Source organism: Acomys minous, assembly GCF_964271855.1.
Source record: "Acomys minous genome assembly, chromosome: 2".
Taxonomy (NCBI): Eukaryota; Metazoa; Chordata; class Mammalia; order Rodentia; family Muridae; genus Acomys; species Acomys minous.
The window spans coordinates 51141811-51162408 of NC_140484.1; the positions used below are offsets into that span (position 1 = coordinate 51141811).

At 53.1% G+C, this 20598-nt stretch overlaps 3 protein-coding genes across 5 annotated transcripts; 1 reads left to right on the forward strand and 2 right to left on the reverse strand.

Moving 5' to 3' along the window:
* Positions 1–1179: 1179 nt before the first annotated feature.
* On the reverse strand, positions 1180–3269 carry FAU (FAU ubiquitin like and ribosomal protein S30 fusion). 2 transcript variants are annotated; one of them, XM_084762011.1, is made up of 5 exons: positions 3133–3269; positions 2814–2896; positions 2554–2698; positions 1430–1485; positions 1180–1352 (listed from the first exon to the last, which is right to left on the reverse strand). In XM_084762011.1, exons 2-5 carry the CDS (start codon positions 2886–2888, stop codon positions 1227–1229), a joined length of 402 nt encoding a protein of 133 aa, XP_084618137.1. In that variant the 5' UTR covers positions 2889–2896; positions 3133–3269; the 3' UTR covers positions 1180–1226. The 2 variants fall into 2 exon arrangements, with proteins under 2 accessions (XP_084618137.1, XP_084618138.1); XM_084762012.1 differs by having other exon boundaries at positions 2814–2911; positions 3133–3216.
* Positions 3270–3322: 53 nt separating this feature from the next.
* On the forward strand, positions 3323–8846 carry MRPL49 (mitochondrial ribosomal protein L49). 2 transcript variants are annotated; one of them, XM_084761965.1, is made up of 5 exons: positions 3323–3483; positions 4072–4222; positions 6230–6354; positions 6447–6518; positions 8495–8846. In XM_084761965.1, exons 1-5 carry the CDS (start codon positions 3406–3408, stop codon positions 8570–8572), a joined length of 504 nt encoding a protein of 167 aa, XP_084618091.1. In that variant the 5' UTR covers positions 3323–3405; the 3' UTR covers positions 8573–8846. The 2 variants fall into 2 exon arrangements, with proteins under 2 accessions (XP_084618091.1, XP_084618092.1); XM_084761966.1 differs by lacking the exon at positions 8495–8846 and having other exon boundaries at positions 6447–6739.
* SYVN1 (synoviolin 1) lies at positions 8739–16279 on the reverse strand. Its single transcript, XM_084760934.1, has 16 exons — positions 15743–16279; positions 14802–14950; positions 14521–14613; positions 14282–14434; positions 14140–14188; positions 13615–13718; positions 12758–12884; positions 12509–12608; positions 12362–12427; positions 12149–12265; positions 11906–12069; positions 11507–11635; positions 11261–11419; positions 10994–11180; positions 9985–10136; positions 8739–9913 (listed from the first exon to the last, which is right to left on the reverse strand). The coding sequence occupies exons 2-16, from the start codon at positions 14931–14933 to the stop codon at positions 9798–9800; spliced, it is 1848 nt and encodes a 615-aa protein (XP_084617060.1). The 5' UTR covers positions 14934–14950; positions 15743–16279; the 3' UTR covers positions 8739–9797.
* Between the last annotated feature and the right edge of the window lie 4319 nt (positions 16280–20598).

Consider the following 20598-nt stretch of genomic DNA (forward strand, 5'->3'; position numbering starts at 1 on the left):
CTGGCCTCAAATTCAGAGATAGCTGCCTCTCCCTGCCTCCTTGTGCTGGGATTAAAGGTGTGGGCCACTATGCCTGACTCCCATCTACATAGTTTTTGTACTTTTCCCTACAAAGGGCCTGAATTGGAGAAGTGAGCTCCTGGATTTATCCTTTGAACACTGCTCGAGCCTGGTGTGGCCATCTACATCTGTTCTAACAGCACTTGGGAGGCTAGGAAAGGAAGATTGCTGAGTTCAAAGCCAGCCTGGGCTGCAGTCTCAAAATAAAAGCTAACAGCTGCTTGAACATAGGACATATCCACACCCACTAGTACAAAAGTGAAAGATTAAATGCTAAAAGCCAAGAGTGAAAGGCAAGTAGTCACTATTTACGTATCTACAGCTGGCCTGGCACTGGTTTCAGAACATTGTAGTTTCATCTACACAACTCTCAGAGGGTTAAATGGAAAGGAGTGTTGTCCAAACTCAGCCTCACTCCATGGTTCCACAGATGAGCAGAGGGCTCAAGTGCACTGGAACCGTTCATTAGCCAGCTGCTCAGCCACAGGCAAGGTCACGATGCTTATGTCATCAGGCAATACCAACTTCTGAAAATGGGAGACACCATGTTCCTCATGCTTTGGACTTCTGAGACTACAGCTGGTCTCAAAATCAGTGAAGACAGCTCCACTTCCTACCCAAGCCCTCCCCTCCTTTCCATGGGTGTCTTCACAGTAAAACAGCCTAAGTCAGGCGTGGCCTTGAATCCCAGCACTTGGGAGACAGAGGCAGGCAGCTATCTTGTGAGTTCAAGGCCTGGTCTACAAAGCAAGTTCAGGAAATCCCACCTTGAAAAACCAAACAACCAAAAAAAAAAAAAAAAAAAAAAAAAAAAAGAACCCCCCCCCCCCCCAAAAAAAGAAAAAACCCAGCCTTAACATTGAGTCTGTGTTTGGTTTGTTGAGACAGGGTCTCTACGTAACCCTGGCTGCCCGGAACTCACTATGTAGACCAGGGTGGTTTCGAACTCAGATTCACTTGCCTCTGCCTTCAAAGTACTGGAACTAAAAGATGCGCCCACTTATACCACCACCAGCTGGTAACTGATTCTAATTTACCCTTCTTGATGACCAAGAAGCACTTAACTAGCCTAAAAGTTGTATTTCCCCCCCCCCAAAACAAATAAAGAAAGAATTAAGATGCCTGGGCAAAATGGCTTTATTAGAGTGCCAGGATCACAGTGGGACTTAGGAATTAGCATTGGGGCCCTTCTTCTTGCCAAAGGTGGGCACAACATTGACAAAGCGTCGGTTGTACTGCATTCGCCGCTTGGCCCGGCCTGTCTTCTTCTTCTTCTTCTCCTGTTTGGCCACCTGAGAAAGGGAAAGACTGGTAAGATCTGCTGTGACAGAAAAAACAAAGTCCAAATACCAATTCTGTCATCACTCACCTTGGGAGTTTGACCTCTCACTTTACCAGCACGAGCCAGGGAGCCATGGACTTTACCTGTGTGGGTGGTGGGAGAAAGACACCGGGTAAGAAGCAATGCCACAGCCGGGCAGTGGTGGCCCACGGCTTTAATCCCAGCATTTGGGAGGCAGAAGCAGGCGGATCACGTTGAGTTCAAGGCCAGCCTGGTCTACAAAGCGAATCCAGGATAGTCAAAGATAACAGAGAGAAACCCTGTCTCAAAAGAAAGAAAAAAGAAAAGAAGCAGTGCCACACTCAGCACAAGTCTTCCACCCTGAACTCTTGAACTTTTAAATGACAAGTTGGGCAGAACAAGGAACGAAGTGAAGTTGCAGCGATGGAGACGGGGGTCACAGAATAGTTAGCCAAGGTTGGCTCCCACATCAACGCCACCATGGCCAGCTTATGCATTCTAAGGCCAGGATTCTACAAAGCAAACCATACGCATACACATTCATAGCATTCTACATACAAAACAAAGACAGGAGCACCCTGAGAACCAATACAAACCTTTTCAGAAATTTATTATTTATACAGCATTCTGCCTGTATAATTAATAGGTAATTAATTATAATAATTAAAAGAATTAATAAGAGGGCACCAGATGGTTATAAGTTATAACCAGATGGGAATTGAACTCAGGACCTGTGGAAGAACAGCCAGTGCTCTTAACCTCTGAGCCATTTCACCAGCCCCGTATGCAGAACTCTGACATGTATTTGGCTTTTTTTCTAGACAGGGTTTCTCTGTATAGCCCTGGCTGGCCTCGAGGTTCTCAGTGGGGACACTGAGAACCACAGTCTGGTAGAGGGCTTAAGTACCACTATGAGGGGGCTGGAGAGGTGGCTCAGTGGTTAAGAGCACTGACTGCTCTTCCAAAAAGGACCCAGGTTCAATTCCCAGCACCCACACGGCAGCTCAACTTTCTGTTACTCCATGATCTGACACCCTCACACCAATGTACATAGATTAAAGTTAAAAAAAAAAAAAAAGTACAACTATGAACTAAAGACCCGAGAAGGCACCAGTGTATTACCACAGAGATGAGCTTACAAGCTAAAACCACACACATTCCGTTAGCTCCTAGTGAAAAAAAGCACTCACCTCCCAGCATGCGGCCAGCCACTTCCAGAGTGGTCAGGGCCTCTACACCACACTGGCCTAGGGTGGCCTCATCCTCCAGCGGCGAGCCTGCCAGAAGCATGACTTGCTCTTCGGGGGCAATGCCTTCCAGTGAGGCCACATGAGCCTATAGGTAAACAAACAAACCCTACACTGTTTAAAAGTAGACAAATACTCCCCGCGGGCCCGGGGATAACGAAAGAGAGGAGGTTATGTAGAATCACGGAGCATTACACACTTACTTTGATCTGGGCGACCGTCTCCTGGCCGGTCACCTCGAGGGTGTGTAGTTCCTGGGCGCGGACAAAGAGCTGCATGTTGGCGACTGAAGAAACAGAGGCTTGTGAGAAAAGGAAAGAAACGTCCCAGAAAAAAAGAGGTCAGGGGATGGGGAAGCGGGGCAGGCCGTCTCACATGCGGAAGGCTGGGCTCGCCAGCGGCCAGGATTTAGACGAGACAAGGCCGCAGAACAGCCCCTGTCCCCTGCCTTCCCCGCATCCCTTGAGCGCGCAGACGGCTTGCTACCGAGCGCTCCCGGCCCCGCCGTCGCCCATGTCTCACCTAACCCGCGGACGGCGCTCCTGCTACCGCGAAGATGGAGTCAAGAAAGAGGAAGGAGCGGGGGCGCGCACGTCCTCCCCGCCTGCTGCGTGCTACGTCACTGCTGCGCGACCGCGAATCGCTGGCGTTCTTACCGCCCCTCCGCCCCCGCCGTCTTTGCCCGCCCCTGACGCTCCACGCAGGCGTTCTTTCCCGGTGAGAAGCGCGCGCAGAAGGGGGCGGGGCGGAGCCGCTTGTGCGCGCAGGTGACACTCCAGGGTTGGGCACGCCAAGATGGCAGCTGCAGTGTTCCGAGCTGCTCTGCAGGACTGGAGGAGCTGTGTTCGGCGGAGCTACGGGAGTCGGCAGCTGGTGAGCACTCGAATTGAGGGCAACAGACTGCGTGCCAGCCTCACTGTTTCTTAGGACAATCCTGAGCTACGTAGTCCCCCACGAGACTTAGTTTTCCTCCCTACTCCGGTTGACACTTCTCTCAAGGGTAGTAGATGCAGGATGGCGAGGGCAGGTGGCAGAGCCGGGTCTGCACTTGGGGAGTCTGGGTTTTGGAAACGTGGCTGCCGCCTAGGTCGAGTTGGTTAGGACCGATAGCAGCTGCAGGTCCCCGCTCGGTGCCTGGTCGGTTCAAGCACCTAGTTCGGAGCTCAAGAGTTTCAACACCAGGTTCAAAGAAACATAGTGTATTGGTCAGTCTTAGGATGAATCGACTTTGCAGGAATGTACACGTTTGTCATTTGAGTCCTGGGAAAAATCTTGGGATTCAGTCTTTTTTTTTTTTTTTTTTTCTAGTCCCCCCTGGTATCCTGCAAACTAGAAAACCGAAGTCTGGTGCTTTCCTAGTTCAAGTCTTTGATTTATGTTATTCTTTCTGTCTGGTTCTTTACCTAAAGTTCTTCGGTGTTGGGTAAACTAATGAAAAGATGTTTGCTTGTTTTGCCTTAGAGCCAGACGCAGGGGCCTCCTGATAACCCCAGCTTTGTGGAGTCTGTGGATGAATACAAGTTCGTGGAGCGCCTGTTCCCCCCTACCAAAATCCCAGAACCGCCGAAGCACAAACATTATCCCACTCCCAGTGGGTGGCAGCCTCCCAGAGGTGAGTGAGTGGGGGTAGTTTGAAGGCTGTAGAGGAAGCAGGCCCTTTGCCCCAGCTGAGACATAGGACTTTTAAGGTGGGCTTAGGAGTGCTGCTGAGCCAGGTGGGGTAGCCTACTCCTTCAATCCCAGCACTCAGGAGGCAGAGGCAGGTGGATTGGTGTGAGTTCGAGGCCAGCCTGGTCTACAAAGGGAGTCCAAGATAGCCAAGGCCACACAGAGAAACCCTGCCTTAAAGAGTGCTTCCCTGCTGCTGAGATGTAGGAGGGTTGGTGTTGTCTGATCCCCAGGGAAGGGCCCAAGAGCAGAACCCTATTTATAAGGGTGAAGTCTTTCCTTGTGGCGTCATAGAGAAAAAAAAAGACCCATGTGTTTGGATTTCTCTTCTCCCAAGCCAACTGAGCACGCACAACAGAGATTGCAGTTAGCAGACAGGCAGTCTGGGTCTGAATTTGGCTGGGTCCTTCATTGTTAGTCTGACTTTGTTAGTCATCTAGCTTCTCCTAACCTCAAATCCATCAAAATGGGTATAATCTGCTCAGCATATAAAACCTTAATACAAGCCAGGCGGTGGTGGCGCGCGCCTTTAATCCCAGCACTCGGGAGGCAGAGGCAGGCGGATTGTTGTGGGTTCAAGGCCAGCCTGGTCTACAAAGCAAGTCCAGGATAGTCAAGGCTACACAGAGAAATCCTGTCTCACAAAAACAAAAACCTTAATACAGAGTCCAGTGTGTGATCATGTTTGTGAAATCTCATTGCCAGTACAAGACTTAGGCCAGCTGGAGCTACAGAGAGAATTTGTCTCAAAGAAACCAAACCAAAAGAATTTATTTTATTTTATTATTATTTTTTAGCTTTGGGTTTTAGAGACAGGGTTTCTCTGTGTAGCCTTGGCTGTCCTGGACTCACTTTGTAGACCACGCTGGCCTCGAACTCACAGTGATCCTCCTGCCTCTGCCTCCAGAGTGTTGGGATTAAAGGCGTGCGCCACCACACCTGGCCAAAAAGAATTCTTTTAACTCTCATCTCTTTGTTCCAGCAGTTGTTAGCCTCACTGGGTCAATGGGAAAGGAGAGAGTAGTCCCCAAAGATCCAGGGAGATATACTCCAACGAATTATTAGTGTTCTTGAAGACGGGTCTAACTATGTAACCCTGGGTAGCCTGGACTTACTTTGTAGAGCAGACTGGCTCCAAACTCAGAACTCCACCTGCCTTTCTCTGCTGGGATTAAAGGAATATGCCACCATGCCTGACGTTTGTCTGGAGACAGGGTCTCTCTAGCTCTGGCTGTCCTGAAACTCAATTTTGTAGACTAGGCTGGCCTCGAACTCAGAGATCCATCTGTCTCTGCCTCCAGGGTGCTGGGATTAAAGGCATGCTCCACCACGCCGGTCCAAACCAGCCTTGTACTAACACTGTGCTAAGCATGAACGGTCATACCCAGCTCTTCATTTTTCTTCTTAAGCACTTAAGTGGTAGCAGATCTGTGTGGGGCTCTATAGTACCAAAATTCATCTTTGACTCTATAAACTGAAGGACAGAGGCGATACCCTGACCTGAAGTCTGGAAGCAGGCTTGTCCAGTAGGATTTAATGACTCTAGCAAGTGCAGTAAGCCTGTAATCCTAGCACTTGGAAAGTGGAAGCAGGATTATAATTCAAGATCTTAACTGGGCGGTGGTGGCGCACGCCTTTAATCCCAGCGCTCTGGAGGCAGAGGCAGGTGGATCTCTGTGAGTTCGAGGCCAGCCTGGTCTACAAAGAGAGTCCAGGACAGCCAAGGCTACACAGAGAAACCCTGTCTCACAAAACCAAAAAAAATAAAAATAAAAGATCTTAGCCACATACAAGTTTGAGGCCAGTCTAGGATTCAGAAGACTTTGTCTGTCTCAAAGCAGCAACAATCACTCTGACGTAACCCTTGGCAGTTTTTGTGAGGGGAAAGACCTTGGCCGCGGTGGGGTTAGGTCTGGAGTTAGCTGGTTTCTTATGCTGTGCCCCTTTACAGACCCTCCTCCCAGCTTGCCCTACTTTGTCCGGCGCTCCCGGATGCACAACATCCCAGTCTACAAAGACATCACACATGGCAACCGACAGATGACTGTGGTTCGGAAGGTGGAAGGGGACATCTGGGTAAGTGGCTTGGGCCTCGACCTGATCCTTCCAGGGCTGAAGGGGTGGGGCCTGTAGCTACAAACTGCTCACTGGAGTTTATCTTTCCCCAGGCTCTACAGAAGGACGTGGAAGAGTTTTTGAGCCCACTACTGGGAAAGACACCTATCACTCAGGTCAATGAGGTGACAGGCACTCTTCGAATCAAGGGCTACTTTGATGAACAGCTTAAAGCCTGGCTTCTTGAGAAAGGCTTCTGAGGCCTGAGGGTCAGACCGTGTGGCAGTGCCCTCCACAGACTGGCATCCAGAGAGGAAGTGGATTTGGAGTCTCTGGAATGGGATGCAAAGAAAGGGTTTTAGTATCCAGGCTAAAGGGCTGTGAGATCAGGCCTTGCTTTCATAAAGGGGAAGAACTCTTTTTTTTTTTTTTTTTTTTTTTGGTTTTTTCGAGACAGGGTCTCTCTGTGTTAGCCTTGGCTGTCCTGGACTCACTTTGTAGACCAGGCTGGCCTCGAACTCACAGCGATCCGCCTGCCTCTGCCTCCCGAGTGCTGGGATTAAAGGCGTGCGCCACCACGCCCAGCTGTGGGGAAGAACTCTTAAGTGTCCACTTAGGGAGAGCTGTCCGACAGGAGAGTCCACAAGCGACAGTCAGGCTAGCAAGGGAGACATTAACCGCTGTCTCTTTATACGCTGTTGTGGAAGTTTTGGGTTCCCAGTTACGTAAACTTTTTTTTTTTTTTGGCTTGTTTTTCGAGATAGGGTTTCTCTGTGTAGCCTTGGCTGTCCTGGACTTGCTTTGTAGTCCAGGCTGGCCAAGAACTCACAGCGATCCTCCTGCCTCGGCCTCCCCAGTGCTGGGATTCAAGGCGTGCACCACCATGCCCCAACATGTTTTTGTTTTAATCCCTGGTGTGGGATATGGAATTGTCCACCACAGCAGACTGATTTGCCTCTGAGAAGGGCATGGTCTTTGCCAGCTGCAGTTAGTTTAATTCTGAGGACTCCTGAGGGGACAAATGCCAGAGCCCAGAGAGAGATGGGGCAGGGATTCCTCCGAGAAAGGTGGCTGTTGCTGCTACCCCGCTGCTCCTGCTTGTTGCTGATGCAGTGTGATGAGAAGTCAGAGATATCCTCCAATGAAGATTGGACTTGCCCCAAGGACCGCCAACCCTCAACAGCAGAAAGTAGCCAAAGAAAACTCTACCTTCTCACTAACCTTCCTCTCCTACCTGGTGTTAGGGTGTTGGAAGCGAGAAAGAAATGTAAGAAACCAAAATAAAATAGTTTGGGGTTTTTTCTCCCCCTTTGAGACAGGGTTTCTCTGTGTAACAACTCTCACTGTCCTGGAACTTGCTCTGTAGTCCAGGCTGGCCTCGAACTCATGGAAAGCTGCCTGTCTCTGCCTCCCAAATGCTGGGATTAAAGGTGTGTGCCACCACTGCCTGGCAATAAAATACATTTTAAAAATAAGCCAACATGGAGCTGGAGAGATGGCTCAGAGGTTAAGAAGAGCACTGTCTGTTCTTCAAAGGTCCTGAGTTCAATTCCCAGCAAGCACATGGTGGCTCACAACCATCTATAATGAGATCTGGTGCCCTCTTCTGGCACGCAGACACACATGGGGACAGAATATTGTATATATAATAAAATCTTTAAAAAAAAAAGCCGACACAGTGGTGCATGCATTTCTTTTTTTAAAGATTTACTTATTATGTATATAGTGCTCTACCTACATGTACACCTGCAGCCCAGAAGAGGGCATCAGATCACATTACAGATGGTTGTGAGCCACCATGTGGTTGCGGGGAATTGAACTCAGGATCTGAGGAAGAGCAGCCAGTGCTCTTAACCTCTGAGCCGTCTCTCTAGCCCTGGTGCATGCATTTCTTTAGTCCAACCATTCTGGAAGGAATCAGCAACTGTGTTCTGGGGGCTTCACAGGACAGACTCGTCAGGATGTCCATCCTTGGACTTCTGGAGCTTTTACTCTAAGCCAGACTGGGCTTGGTGGAAGCTATGGAAAACAGATGACACAGACTACAAGGGCAATGCCATGGCCTGGGAGAGACAAGACAGACAAGAGTATCTTAGGTTCTCAGTGCTGTACTAGGTAGGATTGTAGAAATCAGCCTGCTGACCTGGAATCACCTATACAGGGGTTTGAAGACAAGGAAATGCAGACTGTTCCCTCCTGCTGCCCATCCCAGTGTTCAGATCCTGGCTACCCTGTTTGACGGAGACCTAAGGAGGAAGCACCACCCTCCCAGGGCTCAGTTTCCCCATGTGTAGGATGAAGCTGTCCAGTTGAATGACCTCAGCACCCTCCTTCCAGGAGACACCGGCCCGTTGGCCGGCCGTAAGCCCACAGGCTGGCAAGGAAAAGGAGCCCAGGCCTGATCCTAGGTTACATGTCCCACCAGTCATTAATGCAAGTTTTTATTTGGCTGTATATACAATTTAAGCTATTAAAATTTGTACAGTATTTACAAATTAAATAATCATCTGAAACTGTCTCCAGAAACTCCTGTAACACAACCGAAGGAAGAAGGAAGCAGCTAGGCCTTGGCTCATGGTCCCTGCCTGGCCCAGAGCCGGTTATAAACTGGGAAGTCCGGGAACCTCGCCCCACACCTGCCCCTCCTTCCTGGGGTCAAGCATTCAAATTCAAAGGAGAAAATTTAAGCCAAAAGCCACTAGGTACAGAAATGGTTCCAGTCCTGAACTCAAGTCCCACAGGTTGAAGGTGGCCTGCCTTGGGTTCTGGGGAGCAGGGTTAAGGAGCAGCACACCCCCTCAGCCAGGCCCACCAGGCAGTGGCTGCTGGGTGAGATGGGGAAAGAGCCTGGGGAGGGGCAGGGCAGGGTCCCTCGGTGCTGCCCGCCTGTCCCCCACCCCCAGGCACTCCTTTCCCTGAGTTGTGTGGTTGCCAGTAAGACATGGAAATGCCGCAGGGCTTAGGGGGCACAGCCACCATCACAAAGGGGGTTCTGGGAAGACGGGGAGGAGGAGGAGGAGACTGGTACCAGTCTTGGCAGGAGGGTGGGGCAAGGTCCTGGTCTGCCTGCAGCCCCTCTGGGTTTCCACACTTGGGAACAGAAGCTAATACTGTTCGGCACTGCAGCATGGTCCCATACTCACAAGCAGGGCTTGGAGGGGCTTCATCTTCTCCCGGGAAGCGCGGGAGAGCGGGCTTCCCAGAAGTTCAGCTTCTCACTCTCAAGGCCCCAGAGGAACACGGCAGAAGTGGAGGAGGAAGGTTAGAGCTGACCAACATCCCCAGGGCTGCCGGGGGATCAGCTGGGGACTCGGCCACTTCTTGGCCTTAGGGATACTGCCACTTTTCTCAGCTGGGGTTATTACTCCCTGCTGCAGGCAGAGAGGGAGCTGGCACTTGGTGGCAGGATGTGTTCCAGTGAGGGCCACTCGAGAGAGCAGGGTCAGGGCCAGGTCTGGGCAGTGTCAGTGGGCAACAGGGGACTCCAGCTTTTGCAGGCGACGCCGGCGGAGTTCTGCAGCATCAGGCTCTCCATCCTCAGGAAGCTCCTCTGCCGCGCCGCCGCCAACTGACTCGGGAGCTGTGGAGAGAGGTCAGAGGTGGAGCCCAGAGAACCCTCCGTACCCACCCCTAAGGGTTACTCACACCTACCTGGAGGCTTTTCAACTTCAGGGACTGGTGAGGAGGCCTCTGGGGCTGGGGTAGGGGCCTCAGAGCTGGGGACGCTGGTGGAAGGGGCAGCAGATACCACTGTAGAGGCAGTCTCTTCAGTGGGGTTCACTGAAGTAGCTGGCCTGGGGGGCCTGGCAAGAGAAGGGACAAGAGGTCTGACCGGGTTGGACAGATTCTCCTACCCCACTCGCCACTCGCTACCACCACGAGCCTCGCAGGACAAGCTCAAAGGCAAGCTGTTCCTGAATCCCTGTGAGGAGCAGACATGGGTGAACACATGTGGATTAGATTCTCAGGTGAAGCAACTCCAGGGTCAGGGTTCAGCCCCATGGCTTGTCATCACTTGCAGGCAGAGACAGCTAACACTGACAGGCAGGCACCTTAGAGGGTAAGTCCGAGTGCTCAAGCCTTGGACTACAGCTTCCTGCCAGCCCTTTGCACACGTCACCTATGACTAGGAATTCGATTGTTTGTTTTTGGCTTTTTTGAGACAGGATTTTTTTTCTGTGTAGCCTTGACTGTCCTGGACTTCCTTTGTAGACCAGGCTGGCCTCGAACTCACAGTGATCCACCTGACTCTGCCTCCCTGAGTACTGGGATTAAAGGCGTGCGCCACCACACCTGGCCTGGCCTCAATTTTTATTCAGCAAGAGGTCCTAAAGCAAGCAAGCGACTGACACCAGCACTTGAAGATGCGATAGGCTGGCTTCAAGTGACTTTCTATTATCTGCTCCCTCGGTGTCAGGAGTGTGTGAGGGGACAAGCTACAGCAGCGGGTGTCAAGGGTAACTTGGGTGTGATGCTGCATAGCTACGGGTGCACCTCTTTGAATGAAGGATGAAAACACCAGGCATGGCCAAGAGCCCCTGGACACACCGGGAGATAGGTGGCCTGAGGCAACAGAATGTGTTACAAGGTACAAGGAAGACAAACGTAAAAAACTACCAGGGACCTTTTTTTGAGCTCTATTAGAATTGGGCGTGCGTACCCCAAGGAGGCCAGCACAGTGAGGTACTGGTTAATTTGCAGCATGGCAGCATCCAGTAGCGTGTGTATGTTGCGCAGGCTCTGCAGCCGGGCCTCCAGGTGCTGCCGCTCATGGCCCTCCAGCGCCCGCAGCTCCTCTGGGGTCAGGCCGGCAAAACCCGCAGGAGGTACGGGCATCGGCGGGAAGGCTGGCAGGAGGAAGAGATCAGTCTGAGCTACCTGGGCCTGCCCTCTTTACCCCGAATATCCCAGAGAGGGGCCAACTTACCAAAAGGTGGAGGCAGAGGCATACCCATCCAAGGAGGAGTGAAGGGAAAGCCAGGGGCAGAGCCGGATGCTGGGCCAGGGGCAGAGCCGGATGCTGGGGCAGAGGTACTGGTGCCAGCAGCTGTGGTGGTGGTGGCTGCTCCACTGGGCCGAGAAACAGCTGGCAAAGCACAGAGCGAGCATCACTCTCCAGGTGTATAGATCCGACTCGGCCACCCCCAGCTGCCCTGGCATGCAGAAGGCTCACCTGCGCTGGTGGATGGAGGGGCAGCAGCTTCTCCTGAGCTTGGTGGAGGTGGGACAGGTGGAAAAGGGCCCATTGGGGGCCACAGTGGGAACATGCCTGGAGGAAAAGGAGGCAGCAGGCCCTGGGGGACTGCAGAGGAAAAAAGGCAGTGAGAAGACGGGGGAGCTGACAGTTCCCACTCGCAGGCGGAACTCTGGCTACTGAGAACTGTCCTCTACTCCTGCAGGCCCTGCTTGCCACTTGGCATTTGTCTGTTTCTAATCACCTCACCCCTTCCTGCCTAGGACCGGCTTCCAGAGGGCAGACATTTTTCATTCCCCAGCATTGTTGGTCCCGAGCCCAGGGCAGGTGTCCAAAGGCAAAGGAAGGTCCTCTGGGGGCAAATGAAAAACCACTTACAATTTGGGGGCTGTGGCAGCAGTGGTGGGGGGTGAGGGGCAGGGGGTGGTCCTTGGTCAGCAGGCTCAGGGGGAGGTGGTGACTGGGCTGGCAACGATGCCCGCAGGACATCCATACGACACGTAGGGCAGGTCTGCTGTCGCTGGAACCAGGAGCGCAGGCAGCTGGGAGTAAGATCAGGTGGTGGTCAGCGGGTCCCCATGAGCCTGTGCGAGGATGCAGGTGCCCCCGACCCGCTCCCACCTGGTATGAAAGATGTGGTTGCAGGGCAATCTCTTAGCACCCGTCACCATTTCTTCTCGGCAGATGATGCAGACATTATCCATTGCCTGGAGCTCCTCGGGAGTGGCATCTGGGTAGCTGGTTAAGACAGCAGAGCGTATGTCAGGACCAGAACTGGGAGCAAAGGGATCCCAGGACAGAGTTTGAGAGGGGAGCCAGGACACGCCCACGTACAGAGTGTTCATGTTGCGGATGGCTCGGCGGGACATGACGGCATCTGTCACAGCTTTCTTGAACTGCCTGAAGAGACAAGTCAGTGAGTGCAGGGAGATGGGTGGGAGACATCAGTGTGGGACAGGGAAGGGACAAGGCTGGACTCACCTCATGGCCAGGTACATGGGCCGAATGGCGAAGAGAGGGAAGGTGTGCACTTTGATCATGATGGTCATGAAGGCCATGTACAGCAGGACCTTGATGAAGCCTGGGGAGGAAGGGTAGATCGCAGCCGGCCGGAGGGCTGGCAGGCATGCTGGGGGATGAGGAGTGGGAGCTGGGGGAGGCAGGGAGGGATGCTGGGGGGGAGAAGGGATGCTGGGAGGGGGGGTGCCAGGAGGCCCGGAATCTTGTTACCTGTAAACAGCTCCGTGTACAGCATGTACACAGCCTTGTTGTCCCAGGGGTTCTCGCTCTGGAGGTCCACGGAGTGCAGCACATACTTGATGAAGATGGTGAGCACCATGGTCATCAGGATGGCATACTAGAGGGAGGGGCAGGAGATGAACGGAAGCTGCAGCCAGGCCCAGGCGGCAGGACAGCAGGCACAGCGGGACCGACAGAGGCTTCAGACACAGCCGGGGTCCTCCCAGCCTTTTAATGAGGCGACTGGCTCAACCTCGGTTTGCTCCTTTGGTTTGTTATTTTCTGGTTTTTCGAGACAGGGATTCTCTGTGTTAGCCTTGGCTGTCCTGGACTCACTTTGTAGACCAGGCTGGCCTCGAATTCACAGGCATCCGCCTGCCTCTGCCTCTTGAGTGCTGGGTGCGCCACCACCGCCCAGCTGTTTGCTCATTTGTAAAACGAAGCATTAACTGTCATCTACAACAACATGGTTTTGTTGATTATGATATGTGACTCAGGAACACAGCACAAGGCCTGGCATGTGGTAAGCATGCAGCAAATGTGAGCTGGGAACGTCTCCTGGGTGATCCACCCATCAATTTTCTCTTTTCCATCCACAGCCAGCTGTGGCATCAGCCTCCAGGAAAGCTTACTGAGGCACCCAGGTCAGGAATCTTCTATACCAGCCTTTCTTTGTGCCCTTCTGCAATCGCCCAGGAGGGTATGAGGGTAGCCAGGGCTAAATGATGGAGGCTCCCTGGTGGCCAGGCTAGGGGTGGGGACACAGCAGGTGCTCAGGAAGGACTTGTGGGAGTGCTCACAGCACATGAAGGACCACCTCAGCTTTCTTCCCCCAAACCAGTTTTTACCTCAAAGCCAAACACCAGCTGCACAGAAGCCCCACGGGTCAGGATGCTGTGATAAGCGTGGCTGACGAAGAGGAAGTCCAGGATACCCAGGAGGAACATGAGAGCTGTGGAGACCCCCAAAAGGAGGGAAGTGAGGTCAGCACAGGCCTGACAACCACTTCCTGCTCTAGGACGGTCCCATCCTCGTGTCCATCATGGTCACAGACCTAGCCATCTACTCAGATGTGTACACCCGAGTGGAAGCAGCCCTCTGGGAATTACTTCTGCTCAGGCATGGTGTTGGGGCAACCCAGGCCCAGGGGGGAAGGCAGAGAGCTGCGTGCCCAGGCAGTTAAGAAGCCACGGAGTGGAACAGTGGAGACTATGCAAATGAGCTTCTTAAATTATCTTTCCTGTACAGCTGTGGACTGAGGGGCAGCCTGGGCTCTGGGGTGCTGGCTCACAGCTTTTGACTTTTCCACATTCTACCCCAGTGGCACCTTTCCCCTCAAGAAACCCCCCCACTTCTGTGTGAGTCTCACTTACAGACGATGCGGCAGTGAAACAGCCAGGAGATGTTGGGGCTGCGTTCCATCTGGGGCGGGAGCAGAGAGGAACACCATCAAGATGGCTGGGGTTGCCCCGGGCCCCAATCCACCAGCAAGCCCGTCAGCCACTCCCAACTCACAAAGTCCACGCGGTCTTCAGCCAACCAATGGAAGCATTTGAGGAAGAGGAGGAGAGTGAAGAGCGCCACAAAGCGGGGGCTGAAGTCATCCCGAAAAACAGTGAAGGCCAGACAAGTCTCCGTGACAGCGTACCAGGACCGTTCCAGAAGGTGCTGTAGGCGGAGCAGGGGACGATACGGAACCCAGTCATTGTTTGCCTGGCTCTGGACCCTGTCCTTTGGGCCCACCAACATATTACCTCCATCTCTGCGGCCCTCAGCTGCCCAAAGAACACTTTGCCCATCACCTTGCCCAAGAGGAAGACGAGGACAAAGGCCTGGATGTACAGGACCTAGGAGTAAGGAGAAGGCCATGGTTTGAGGTCGTTTCCTGCTTTCCCCGGTCGGGCCTCAGCATTCTGACAGGTCCCCAAGACCGTCAGAGACTATTCCAAGTTAGGCAGCCAGTGGCTACTTCGTCCCAACTTCTATGACATGTAGCCCCGCCCCCTTTCCTTCCCTCCCTGGGTCCTGAACTCACTGCCATGCTGGGGCTGGACTTGGTCAAATACACCACAGTGGGGTAGAACTGGTGTTTGAGGTAGTAGGCATGGGCTACCACTGCCCCGGTCAGCGCCAGGCTGGCCGCCATCATCACTGCGGTGCGGAACATCGCCCTGGCCCAGAGACCTGCACAAGGAAAATGACATTTGTGATGTCTATACTGTGCAAACGTAGCACAGTCCCTGGCAAGGCGTCCGTCGTAGGGGTCATCTCTCACTTCACCCTGACAGCCATTAGATTCAAAACAGCATATACTCCCCGTTTCACACACCAGAAATGGGACTCAAAGGGTTTAAAGGCGCACACTGATGCAAGGCTTGGAACTTGGGTCAGTCTCGTTTCAAATCTAGGGCTCTTTCCACGCTGCCTGTCAAGCTGCCTCCTCTAGGGAGGCTGCCACTGCTGGCCCTCTGTAGGAGCTGGGATGATAGGCTTTAGAGGCGGGAATGCTGGGCCTGGCGGGGGGCGGGGGGGGGGTTAGGCAAAGCGCAGAGGACACAGCCTGGGAAGGTGGCACCACCAGTGTGACAGCTGTGGCAGGGTGGTCAGCGCAGACGCGCGCCCAGCGGGGTACGTCAGCCTGGAACCCTGGCGCCCCTACCCAGCCCCCCAACAGTGTCCATCCCGAGCACCAAAGAAACGGCCGACCAGCAGGGTGCAGCGGCGGGATCCAGCGCCACCTGGGGCGCCTCGCAGCCACGCACCTGTGAGCGCCAAGTGTTGCGAACCTTACAAGCAGGGCCCAGCCTCTGAAACTGTGGCTGGGTCGCCGCCTGAGGTCTACAGCCATCTGACAGGCCGAAAACTGGCGGCGGAACGCAGTGGGGGCGGGCTGATTTCAATGACCCCAAAGGGCAAGGTCCTGGACCCGACACCCCAACCCCAATCGCAGTCCGGACCAGACTTCGGTCCACTCACCAGGAGCCCAGCGCCGCGAGCCCGCTCAATCACCGCGACTGCGGCAGCCGCTCCGGTTAACAACACTCCCCACCCCCTGCGAACCGGAACTTCGGGGGTAAGACACCTCACTTCCGGCGGCGCGGGGCAGGGCGGAGTGGACTGTACCAAGTGGGCTTTGCGCGCAGCGATTTCGCCGGCGCTTTTGGGGCCCGTGCGCACGCAGCCGAGACCAGCAAGAGGTGTGACGTGTGGTCACGACCAAGAGGGCAGCGGGAGAGGCCTGAAGCCCCCACCCGCCACTTGTTAGTCACCGTTGTAGAATCACTACCCTAAGCCCCTCCAGGCCTCCGGCTCTCAAAGTGCCTGGAAGATGGGGCATTCCGCGGGACGTCCCATTTGGAAGGGGAGACAGGAGCGAGCAAAGGCCAGACTTTACGTCAGGCATAAAAGAAATATAATGTGCCAGCGCCTGGCTCCAGGGACAGATACGACACGGCAAGAAGTAAAGCGCTTCCTGGAAAAAGCTGGATGCAGAAAACAGACGTATGGCTTCCTAGGTCACCTCCCGCCGTCCCTCCCCCACGTCCCCCACCCCCGTACCCCCACAACGCAGTTTGAGTAGGAGTGAATTGGGTCCCGTGGCTACTGCTGATTGGGTGTGGTAAAGTTACGCGGACCAATGAGAAAAAGAAAGAAAAATTTCTGGCCTATAGGGAGAGAACAGCAGGTGAGTGGTTGCTAGGGTCAATAGGCAGTGTTGCTCCGAGGTAGGTCCTAAGGCAGCTTGCCGCCCGCGGAGAAAGCGCAGTAGGCGGGCAGGGCATCCTTATCCTGCCTAGGGTAACGCTTGCTGCGCCTACAAAAGGAGCCGCGCTTGGGTGTGTATGGACTGACACGAAGCAGAGCTCCAGTTCTTGCTAGGCTTAGGTGGAGAGTTCTGTGCGAAGAGGTTGACTTTTCAGCACTCAGCGTGCGCGTTCATCCTGTGAGGGCTCAGGCACTCAGTATAGTCACAAGCAGAACGGATACCCTTCCCTTTGCCCGTCTACTTAACGGTTCATTCCCACCTAGAGGGTGCTGGTCTCATTTTTAACGCGTACTCAGTGCGATTCAGAAGCCTAACGACACTGGTGCTGGTGTCTTTAGGACAGTGGTCCTGAACCTGTAGGTCATAATTCCTTTGGGAGTCGAAAGACCCTTTGACAGGGGTCTCATATCAGATATCCTGCATATCAGGTGTTTACGGTACAATTCATAACAGTAACAAAGTTACAGTTATGAAGTAGCAACAAAAAATAACTTTATGGGTGGGGTTACCGCGCCATGAGGAACTGTATTAAAAGGGGGCAGCATCAGGAAGGATGAGGGCCGTTGCTTTAGGGTCACCCTGCCCCTACGTACGTCCCCGTGCTCTTCCACCATCTTCTCCACCACCTGTTGACCTTGCTGGTTCAACAACTTGTCACTAGTCCTGAGCTGGCTCCCCACCCCTTCCGCATTAAGGCTGTCTATGACCTTCCACGGGCTACTTTGAATCCTACAGATTCAGCCTCCCCAGTTGCTGAACATGTAAGCTTTTGTAGCAACCTTTTCCCCTCCTCTAGGTATGTATCAGCTCACTTCCTCTGCCCATCTTTTTACTTAAAGTCCGTGTCCACGTTGGCCTCTTGCATCATTTCCTGTGCTCCCATGGCCCCAAGATGGCAAGGCCTCCCCTGTCTGTCCTCCAGCTCGGGTCTCCTCAACTTTTGAAATAATTTAGTGAGCAGAGCATAGTGGCCAACTCCTGTAATCCTGGAAGTTGGGAGGCTGAGGCAGAAAGATCAAAAAACAAAAACGAACAAACGAACAAACAAACAAAAACCCCACCATTGCCGGGCAGTGGTGGCGCACACCTTTAATCCCAGCACTCCGAAGGCAGAGGCAGGTGGATCTCTGTGACTTTGAGACCACCCTTGTCTACAAAGTGAGTCTAGGACTGCCAAAGCTACACAGAGAAACCCTGTGTTGGAAACACACATACACACACACATGCACACACACACACACACCAAAAAACCCCAGCAAGGGCCACGGAGGTGGCTCAGAGTTAAAGCACTCGCTGCCAGTCCAATGACGACCCTTTTATCACAGGGACACGTGGCGGAGGGAAAGAACAGACTGTGAGAAGTTGTTCTCTGACCTCTACAGCCTATTTAACTGTTTGCTACTCAAGTTTAACAGCTAGGGGGTGCTCTTCCCATGCATATGAGCAAACTTAACACACATACATACACACAAATGTAATTTTAAAAACAGTGCCAGGCATGACAGAACAGCCTGTAATTCCAATTCCCCTAGGCGCTGAGGCAGGACAAGCAAATATTCAAGGCCTGCCTGGGCAGCTTCATATTAGTAGTTTGAGTGAATTGCCTAACCTTTGGGAGGTAAGGAATGCTGCTGGCATACGGCGGTGGCGCTCGCCTTTAACCCAGCAGTCAGGAGGTAGAGACAGGTGTATCTCTTGAGTTCGAGGCTAGCCTGGTTTACAGAGAGTTCCAGGACAGCCAAGGGATGTAGAGGAATTTTACATTCAGAACATGGCTGCTCTGGCAAGAGATCACATCCAAGGACCTTTTAGGTCTGTGTGAACCAGCTGGAATGCAGACACGCCTTTAATCCCAGGAGACAGAGGCTAGCCGATCTGTTCTGTTCAGGCAGTTCTGTTGAGTCAGGGAGTTGAGAGGCAGTGCAGTGGCAGTTCAGTTCGCGGAATTCAGAGGCAGTTTTTGCCAGGAGAGTTTTACAGAGAGAGATTGACCCAGGTGGAGACTGAATGGGCCAGAGACTGAGAAGGAGCGGGAAGATTGGAACAGGTTGCTAGAGTTAGCTTGAGGACAAGCAGAGCAACTCAGTGAGAAACTGAGAGAAGCCAGAGCTGGGAGAGGAGTTTGAGCCAGAACAGCTGCGTTGAACCAGCCAGCCAGAGCTCAGAGAGAACTAGAAAGGGTGAGCTCATTCAGCAAGTAGTCTCAGAGGCTGAAAACAATTCTAGGCCGAGATTAGATTGTACGGAGGCTAGAAGCTTCCAGGACTAGGGCTAGTTAGGCAGACAGAGGCAGTAAGCCTCCAAGAAGACAATTAGATCAGGTGAATAATAGCTACTTTTACACTAGGCCTGGTGCCTCACGCCTTTAATCCCAGCACTTGGAAGGCAGAGGCAGGGAGATCTTTGTGAGTTCGAGGCCAGCCTGGTCTACAAAGAACGTCCAGGACAGCCAGGGTTGTTATACAGAGAAACTCTGTCTCAAAAGAAGAAAGAAAGAAATGCTACTGCAGAGTTAGGAGATGGCTCAGCAAGAGAATGTGTGCACGCTGTGCAAGCAAGAGGACCTGAGTTCAAATCCTCAGCACCCGATAAAAAGCCAGGGTGTGGTCATAAGCCTATAATCCTTGTACTGTGGGAAGACAGAGGCAGGAGGATCTCTGGCTGCCAGGCGCCTGGCTTCAGGTTCAGTGAAAGGCCCAGGTGCAGAGTGACAGAGTAGGACCACAGATAGTCTCCTGTGGCCTCCATGTGTTCACACTGGCATGGGTACTTGTACCACACAAATAAAAATAAAGGAAAGTGAAAAAGAGGGTGTGAGGAGTGTGGGAGTCCTGGACTTGGGATGGGGGTATCAATGGGGATGCAGGGTAACTGAAGAGGACGCTCTTGAGCATGTGCGGCAGATGGGCGTCTGGGCAGAGATCCCCCGAGGGTCCACAGGGTCTGGTTTGCTGAGGGAGGCAGGTGTGGATAGGAAGGAACTAGAGAAGAGTGATAATAGGTGAAGGGTCAGTCCAGGGTCACCTCATGGTGGACACCGTGGGCCTTCGCTCTGAGTGATGAGAACCCACTGGAGGGTGGCGAGGGTGAGATGCTTTGACCTCCGCCTGCATGGGAGTAGGGCCTGGTGGGGTGGGAGGCCAGAGCGGGAGCAGTTAGGAGGCTTTGCAATACATTAGGCAAGAGAGGAAGTCCTAAGGGGGATTTTTTTATTTTTTATTTTTTTGGTTTTTCAAGACAGGGTTTCTCTGTGCCTTTGCTGTCCTGGACTCACTTTGTAGACCAGGCTGGTCTCGAACTCACTGAGATCCACCTGCCTCTGCCTCCCGAGTGCTGGGATAAAGGTGTGCGCCACCATACCTGGCTCAAGGGAAAGTCCCTTTGATCGTACTGCCTCAGTATCCGGAGAGCCACACCTCTTTGCCATCCTCTCCGCCGCTGCCCTGATGCAGACCATCTTCATCTCACGCTAGGCCAAATGTGACCGCCTCCTTTCCTGCACCCGATGTGATTTGTGCTGCTTTCCTGGGGAGATGCATGGAGAAGCCTCTTCACCCCAGATAGGGCAACCACTGATCAAAGAAACAGTTCCTACCAAGCCCAGTTTGGACCAGTGAGTTTATCGAGGTTAATTACAGGAGCATGGGTCGGGGTAGTGCTCCCAGATGGCTCCTGGCAGCAACCTGACTGAAAACCCAGGCAGCATGGGTGGGAACTCTGTGGAGCTGCATCGCAGGAGCTGTCTGAAGTGCTGACATTGGCTATGGACTTCAGACTACCTTACACAGACCCTGAACTCAAAATGGGAGCCGCAGTGGTTTGTTTGGTTTTGCTTACAAACAGAACCAACAAGTTGGTTTCTGAGTAAAGAACGACACCACCGCTGAAGGTCATGCACAAGCTCAGTGACTAAGAGCACTCACTGCTCCTGCCGAGGGCTGAGCTGGGATTGCAACACGCACAGGATGCCTCCCAGGCACTCCTAACTACTGCTCTAGGCGATCCAGTAGCATGTTGCACGCCTGTAATCACTCAGGAAGGCAGAGGCAGGCGGATCTCTGTGAGT